Source organism: Nestor notabilis, unplaced genomic scaffold (assembly GCF_000696875.1).
Source record: "Nestor notabilis isolate BGI_N333 unplaced genomic scaffold, ASM69687v1 scaffold13143, whole genome shotgun sequence".
In the NCBI taxonomy this organism is placed as follows: Eukaryota; Metazoa; Chordata; class Aves; order Psittaciformes; family Psittacidae; genus Nestor; species Nestor notabilis.
The window spans coordinates 57,973-66,605 of record NW_009923379.1 but is presented as its reverse complement, the minus strand read 5'-3'; the positions used below and the strand labels follow the sequence as shown (position 1 = coordinate 66,605).

The 8,633-nt window shown below is 37.6% G+C and overlaps 1 protein-coding gene across 1 annotated transcript; it reads left to right on the top strand.

The window, feature by feature from the left end:
- Positions 1 to 4,224: 4,224 nt before the first annotated feature.
- MPLKIP (M-phase specific PLK1 interacting protein) lies at positions 4,225 to 4,846 on the top strand (the record flags this gene model as incomplete). The annotated part of the gene is made up of 1 exon (XM_010012110.1): positions 4,225 to 4,846. A coding segment is annotated over one exon (204 nt), but the record flags the coding sequence as incomplete, so codon positions are not given.
- Between the last annotated feature and the right edge of the window lie 3,787 nt (positions 4,847 to 8,633).

Genomic DNA, 8,633 nt, shown 5'->3' with positions numbered 1-8,633 from the left:
GAGCTGCTGGTGCGGAGCCGGGCCCTCAGCCCGCAGGGGAGAGCAGGCCGAGGGTGATGAGGTGCAGTGGCCATCCCCTCCACCACGGTTTTCAGGGGAGAGGGAGTCTTGCATCGAACAAGGGAACGTCTGTCTTTCCTCCGTTACAGAGGATTGAGAGACCCCAGGTCAGGCAGCTGTGTGATCAGGAGAGGGAAGAGGGCCCCAGGCCTGGCTGAGGCCTGTTGTGAAGACACAGGGACTCAAAAGAGTGTAGCTTTCTTCTTTTTCATGTTCTGGATGTGAAGGTAGAAAGGAAAGGAAGCACCACCCAAACCCACAGCAAACAATTTCTTCCCTTGGTATGTACCTCCCTTTGGTCAGTTTAACATAGTGGTGAAGTGCTGTGTGCTTTTACTTTGCCTATGTTCTCTTTCTTGCATCATGGAAACTGCCCTGCCTGCACACAGTTTTCTGAGGCATGAGTTGAGAAAAAGGATGCTCTGTTAAAAAGAATTGAGCTGAGGCTACTTTTAAGCAGAATTGAGAACATCTGCTTGGATAACAGTATAATTTTAAAGTTTTTGCATTGCACTGAAAGGTTCCATTTATATGGAGTAGTTTTCCTGAGAGCTGTCAATAACAGGTTTTGCAAGTTACACTTCTTTCAGGTGGTTTAGTTGGGGCATGGGACTGGCAATACAGATAGGGATGACAATTCTTGAGATGATACCAACTTTATGCACATAGCTGGCTTTATGCAATATTGAGGAGTCTTAAAAGTGTAACAAATGACACATTCAGTAAAATTATAAGATTTTTAGGAGCTCTTACTGACACAGATTAAAGTGTAATAATGAAGTCAAATCTTTAATAGAGGTTAGTAAAATCTTAATTTGCTTGCACTGCATAGTCACGTTTCTATTCAAAAAATAGTCTTGGTTACTTTTTTTATGATGCAGATGACTATCTTACAGGAATCTTATAGTTGATGGAAGGGAATCATCATGAACTTTGTACACTTTCAATACAACAGCAAAAGCTCTCCCAGTGTGGAAGCCTGCAGATGGCTTCCTGAACCCAGGACACCTCTGTACCTGTTGCACAGGCAAAGGATGTGAGGTTTCTGCATGTCACCGATGTCTAATTTCCCTTTGGAAGCTCACGCTTTGGATATTCAATTAGGTAGTTCTTATTTCGAAAGCCTGCCTCAACTTAGCTGAGCAGAATACGCCGCTGGTTTTATTCACAACTGCTTCATGTCAGAACCAGTGGGCAGGAACAGTCTCATAGGCTCTGTTCTGGTGTTAAGAAACCTGTCATAAAGAAGGTACAAGTTTGAATCCAGTCTTGGATTGTCACATTTTTCCTTTCTCCCTTTTCCTTATTGTGAGTAGTTCAGAAGCATTGACCTGATGGTGATGCTTTCAAGGACTAGAAGGACATTGTATGTCTTTCTCTATGTAGCTTTGCCTAGGACTAAAGTAATGTGTATATGTGTACTCTTATGTGTATACACATGGGTTGTTTTGCCTGGGAGGGCAATAGAGGCAATCAAAGAGGAAGGAAGTCTCAAACTGCGAGTCCTCATTTTCTTCAGTGTGGGCAACTAAGGATCTCAGTCCATGAGGCCATGAATAGGTTCAGGTAGAGGGATTGTCTTGCATTTTTCTGAGCATCACATTTCTTCTGAGGTATGTGGATTGTTCCCCTCTCTTCTCTAGATGCTGTTAGAGAACTACAGTGCTTTCAAAATTTATGATGCTACTGTCACCTTCAAGATGAAAGTCTTAAGTGACCCTTTAAAAATCTCATCGGAAAACCCAAAAGACAGTTTATATTTACTTTAGCATTCTGTTAATGTCAGGTAGTGTTCTTTGTTCATTTTGTGCTTGAAATGAACCGAAGTCTTAACAAAGATACTAAGCTTGATTTTTCCCAAATGGCTGATTTAACCTTTATGTGGCCCGTTGTTTATGGAGCTTTCTGTTTTCTCCACAGAGATGCATCTGCAAAACATTGTTGTATTACTTCAATATCTCCTCTTAGAATTCACTTGGCAGTAGTCTTTCTCTTCATTCAACAGGAGATAGTGAACCAGCTAGTAGCAGTGACTAAGCAGTGGTGATGGGTTGAAAACTTTTACAGAAAGTAAAATGAAAGATCTTTTCAAAATGGTACAGTCATGATTTTTGTTTTTCTGTGCATCTGCCAGCAGCTGGCATGACATCAGGTGAAGAAAGCTGATGACTGTGCCCTTTTTCAACCCATTCAGTAACATGCTAATGAATGGCACCAAAAGATGGGAGGTTTTCTGCTGTAGAGAGAGATTTGTTACCTGAGAAAAAAGTATTGAAAATAGATTTACTGTTTCTTTGAGGAAAGTTCAGTGAGAAAAAGCTGCTGGCACCAGTAAAATACAAAGGTTTTTTAAGGTTATCTTTGCAACCAAACAGTTTCACTTGCACAGGAAGGGCTATTTTCTTATTTCCTCAGGCCTATAAAATGAATAATCACATTTTGAATTATTTTTTCCCTAAAAAAAAGAGTATAATGACTAGTCTTCCAAATTAAAAAAAAAATAAAACCAAACAAAACTTAGATTTAACATGTTTAAATCATTGAAGGCTGTCAATCTTGTGTTACATACTAATACATTTCCTCGATTTCAAGCATCCTAAAACATCAGTGTTGCTGATGGCCTGCATTATATTGTGGTGAAATTTAATACAATAAAGTAAATCCATCCAGAAGAGCCTTACCATTGAATTATTTTGTTCTGGCACTGGATACTGCAGATCATTATGTCAGGTCAACTTCTTTTTGCATTCTGCAGGTTAGACATAACATTAAATACACTCCATACTTAAAACGTTCTACAGGGTCAAAGTTACTGGGTCTCCATTACACATGGTGTTTTGAAGTTATATGTTTTTTATTTTGAAGATAGAATGCACTGTGTGCTACTGCTTTACTATTAACTGCGAGTGCTTAACATAAATGTTACTTTTGCTAGTGCACATTGACTTGCTCTAGGAAACACCATGTCCCTTAGAAAGGTTTTTAGATGTATTCTGAGATGATTCTGTGACCTGACCCTCATGGTTTTGAAACAGTAAAGTAATTCTCTACCTTCTAGTAATTTTCCTGTTGTGAGATCATCATCTTAGCTGTATAACCTCATTCTACTACCATGAATCATTAGAAACAAGTGCCTTGTAAATAAGGCATGGCTGATCCTGCATTTGGTTGTGTATCTGTAGTTGCCAAGCTTTAGAAGTTCCAGAAAAGTACTTACTGGGCCCACAAAAGCAGGCTCCTGCCACAGCACACTATCAGAAATAGGTTCAAACAGAATCTGTGGAAGCATAGAGCCTTCATATATGGCACCACTTCTCAATTTTGCCCAGAAGTTGTTTCATAGGATCTATTTACCTGCATTCTGTAGGGCCCTTAATTAGTGTTTTTACCCTCCTTTATGAAGTCTAAGGCTGACAATCAGCCTCAAGGAGTTCTCTAGTCATAGAGAATGCAACAGGCACGTTTGGAGACTATTGTGTATCTGTAGTATAGGTCGTTCAATATTGGTTAAAACAAATGAACAAATATAGCTTTAGACAAAACCTCACTTTTTAGGGAAGTGAATCTTCCCTAAAAAGGAAGGTGGAAAAGAACAATGGATGAAGCTCCCTGCAAAACGTGGGGTTTTTTATGCAGCATCTGTTTAGTCACTGATTACCATCCAGGTTGTATATCAAATAAAGTAATCTGTTCTCAAACTGCCCACTAACACTAGTTTGGTTAAAACAGGGTGGTTTGAGTCATTGCATTATAAAATACTTTGTTAAGTCTCTAAGTACTTGATATCTGACTTCTGCTCTTGTAGACATTATCAACTCTTCCTCAGCCTCTAACTCCCTGTTTTGTTGCTCAGCTTTTGAGTTATATCATTGACATAAACAGTGTCTGAAAAATAGCATAAGGAGCTTCTTTGTAGTCATGTGCCAGAGTGACATAAACAAGTATTTTGGAGAAGACTTGTTTTTTTTTTTTTCTTATCCTGGTAAATCATCACTCAATTAAAAGCATAATAAAGTTATTATTGTCTGAGGAAGATGCAAATGAGGAGTAGTAATTATCATTAATAATCAGCTTCAAAGCTCTACTACATTAGAAGGAAACTTTTTTCTTTTAGTTTGAATTAGTCTATTAAATGTTTCTTTACCTGATGGTTTTCTTCCAAAGGGATCACCCAGGACATCTACTCCATTTGGTACAGCGCATGGCAGAGAGAAAAGAGTGTCTAATGATGTGGAAAACTATTACAGACCTTCAATGCTTGAGGACCCATGGGCTGGCCTAGAGCCAGTTTCTGTTAAAGACATAAACCAACAATACAGCAGTGAGCAAACAACATATACTGGTAAAAAAGGGAGGTATTTCAGCTAACACTTTTAAAGGCCAAATAACTCCATCTTGTCAGGAAAACTTTGGGACAAAATCTTTACACTTACCCAAGATGAACAATAATCAAGACCTTAATGGTTTTATTTGATCCCACGTCCACCCTTTTATCCTACTTTTGGTTTTTATTGCATTGGATATTTTTATGTATGGGAGGGAAAAGGAGTGGTAGGAAAACTTACATTTCTGGTTATGTGGAAGTGCCTACCATCTTTGAAGAACAAAGTGTTCTTTAATCACCAGCGACTGATTTGTGACTGTTAAAACAGGTTTCCATATATTTACCTCTCTTCCATGCCAGATTGTTAGCTTTTTATTGTAAACTCCTTTAGGAAATGGTATTTTTTTATGTTTCAACATTTTTAGAATGAGTAACTTGGAAATAAAATGGAAGTTTTGTAAATCCTTGTTTTGTAATGTATAAAGATTATTTTAGGACTTTTGTTAAGGTGTACACATGAACACAAATAGTACTAGTGAAATTAGGTGATTTCTGTAAATGTGCTTGTATGCTGAAGTTTACCTCTGTTTTTCTGCATAGTATTTTTTTGTTAATTATAGTGTAACATGAAGTTGAAACATGACTTTTAGCCATCTCAGGAAACAAATGTGTTGTCTTTGGAAAGTTCAATTTGTTGAGTCATAAACATAATTCTGTAATAATTTGCTTTTGTACTAAGAAAAATAATCTTATTTGATTAGACATTTCTGGATTATATTAACAGGTCTATTGAGTGGCTATTTAAGGAGCATGTCAAATATCAAGATAAAAGCAAATGTATGTTCTGGATCCACCTGTTAGAATAGCATAGAAGGAATGGCAGTGTTATACAGCTGACTATAGTACATGCATAGCATCTTTTTTTTAACCTTTACAAGATTTATCTTTTTTTTTTTTTAATTATCTTTTATTTTTACCTATGGCAGGCATCTTTGCCTGGAGAACTCTTGTTTTGTGTGCATGCATGATATATTTTTATACTAAAGTGGAAAACGAGGGTTTTTTTATAGAGCTTGTCTATGTGAGGAAGATCCATTCCTAAATCCATTAGTGAATATTGTAATCTAGAATAAATAAGAAATAGTTCCAGCTGCAGGCATGCTCTTAACATGCCACATTAAGCCTGCAGTAGATATCTATGTTTTTGTTGAAGGAACCATTATTTGTTGATCTTGGCTTTTAAGTAGTAGGTAGAGGGTGAAAACTTAGTTAAATAAAGCATTAGTTCAGTTTTCAAAACATGTTTTGTTTTAAGCATCTTACACAGTTCACAGGAAGTATTTTTGTAGTCCTGAAGCATGGTTAGGTAGAAAAGCACAGGGAATCACATTCGAGTGATTAACTTGTCTTTTGCTGAGGTTGAATAGTCCTATATATTTCTTTACCCGTTTGAGCATAAAATGTCTTGGGTTAATACTGCCTTCAGGAACAACTTCAGAGCGGAAGGGGTTAACATGCTGAAATGTCTTAGCTGAGTCTCTTGCACTTTGTCACTTGCGTCTTCCCTCAATTCTTATCTAAAGTTTATCACCTGTGTCTTCCCTCAATTGACCGTACTGTTTTAGTATTACATCCAAAAGGGCTGCTCAAAGAACTGAGGAAGTAAGGCCTGCTCAATGTCAAGAATGGTTAAATCTTCATCCCAGAAACAAAACTGTGCCTTAAATGGCAGCTGTCAGTATCATTATCTGTAATGCATACCAGCAAAACTGAGATGACTTGGCAAGTTGCAGTCTTTATAAATCAATTAATCTCATTGTGAAAAAGCAAAGTATGACGTTCTCTTTACTTTTTATGTCAGGCACTGTGAAGCTCACAAAAAAGTTACAGGGTGCTTAATGGAGTCACCTTTTCTGTTACTATTTCATTTGGAATTCAGTTCCGTTTACTTTTTGCAGTGTTTGGTGGTATTGGAGAAACAGATACAATTTTATGAAAGAGACTAAAGCTATGACATGTTCCCAGTTAGACACGAGAAGAAACTCAATTTGGAAGGGAGAAAGGAAAGGAAAAGGGTTCATGTCAGATAGAGGGACTGTTAGAGGTGAGACTGCTTATACAGTAGCCAGTATTAGCTGTCCTTGCACATTGCAAAGATGCATTTTTCCACTGTGGCTTTACAGTTGACCCAGGGATCAAAGCCACCTCCTCTGGTAGTAACTGTTAACTCCTGGAACTGGGTGTCAGACATCAACGAAGGTAAATGTTCCAGAAAGTGAACTGAGGAAATAATCTTGAAGCGTTGTTTAATCACTACAGGCCTTCCACAATGCCATCTGTTTAAGCTGCTGCTCCAGTGCACTTCAGGATATGATCCAACAATTATAAGCACATCATACTGCTAAAGACCACAGTAATTTGGTGAAGAATCAGCAAGGAATTAAAATGCAGATGTAATAAACTTACTAACCTCATCATACTGCACCAAAAACTTAAAATGATTCACCTTTCTGGCTTCTAGGAGAAATTCTGCAATTACAGTAAAACTTCAAAATGTCACTGTTGAATACCTGTGAGATGTATGAACACATGTTTAGTATTATAAATATAATATACTTAAAGCCAATTTAAGCTTTGCCTTTTTTGCTATGATATCCAGGAAGCTTAAGCACGTACTTCCTCACCGATTTTTCTCCTTTTTTCCCCATATGGCAAACGTTCTTTTTCCCCACATGTTTTTAATGGAGATACCACTTCCTCATTTGTTAATGAAGCCACTTCATAGTAACAGTATGGCTCTGGAAATAGCATTTAGTGGTAAAAAGTGCAGCACAAACACATCCTTTCTTCATGAACCCGTGAAACAAAATAGTGCTTGTGTCTTGTTAACAAAGGGATTCTTCTGTAACAAACACACTAAGAGTATGGGCATTATTTTTTCTTCAACAGATTTTAAGGTAAGTCATTTAGCTCCTTTTCCCAAAGTTTGGATTGATGTACTTTTCCATTGTTTTGTTTGCATTGAGTTGGTCTGTCAAGTCTGTCTGACTTTCCATTCAGTTGTTGTAAAGGAGCTGTAAAACTAGCGACTCTCCTAGTAAAAATGCAGTTTCATTTATTGCTGTTTGCTACTGTGGTTAACAATGAACTATATTGCTACTATGTTGTGCTCATATCCCAGAAAGATAACTTACATCAGCTGAGTACAATTCTGTGTACCATTGCAACACACCAGGTGGGGAGTTACCTCAAGTTGTGTACTGTAATACTTCAAAGATGTTCAGGTTTGGGGTTTTGTGTGACTTTGTAATATGAAATACTCATTTTTCTCTGGCACTTTGTATGCACTATTTTACATTGCTATTGCAAAACAATTTAGAATGTTAAAATTTCAATTAAAACATGATTTTTAACTCTTATCAAGCTACTTCTCCTTTGAATTAGCAATGAGGCATTGAGATGCAGCGTTTTTCTAATGTCAAAACTGGGAACAGTTTGTAGGGGAAACGCTTCTGGTCAACAGAATGGGTAACCACTTGCAGTCAGGTTGTTTTTCTTTTGTCCTGTTCAGAATACCTTTATGTGCTCTTCACTTTCTATAAAAGTGTTCATTAGACATCTGAGGGGGAGCATTTGAAACATGCATTATATGGAAAGTCTAAAAGTAGCTATTCAGCTCCCTTCTAGAGAGAAGTTTTTATAGTCTGCTCGGCTATCAATTTATGCTTCTGAGTAATCTCACTGATGTCAGGATTTAGTCAGGCAACCAAGATACATTAGGTATCTAACATTACACTTTGAAAATTGTATCACCCATTTGTCTGTCAGTGCATTTTATCAATTCTGCAATAAATTGCTCTGTTTAGCAACTGCTAAATTCAAATCCATACATGTGCTTTTTATACATGAGCCAAGACTGTCTTGCAATGAATTAAAACTTGGGCTTACAACATTTTCCTAAATTCTCAACCGTGAAGTCTTGATTCTCCCTTGCCCAAATCTTGGTACTTGCCTTCCTCCCATCTTCCTTGAACTGGGGCAGAAAAGGGAGGATCGCCCATGCTAACTGGTAAAGAAACACACAGTGATTTTTATGTCTCAGGCTTTCAGAGGCTTGTGTACCAATTGACATAGATAAACTTCTTTATCGCTTGAGATGGCTCGGGCAACTTCTCACACCACAAGAAAGGAAAGAAAGCACCAAGTTGTGCTAAGCGTACAGTGGTTGGGGTTGAAAGGGACCTTAAAG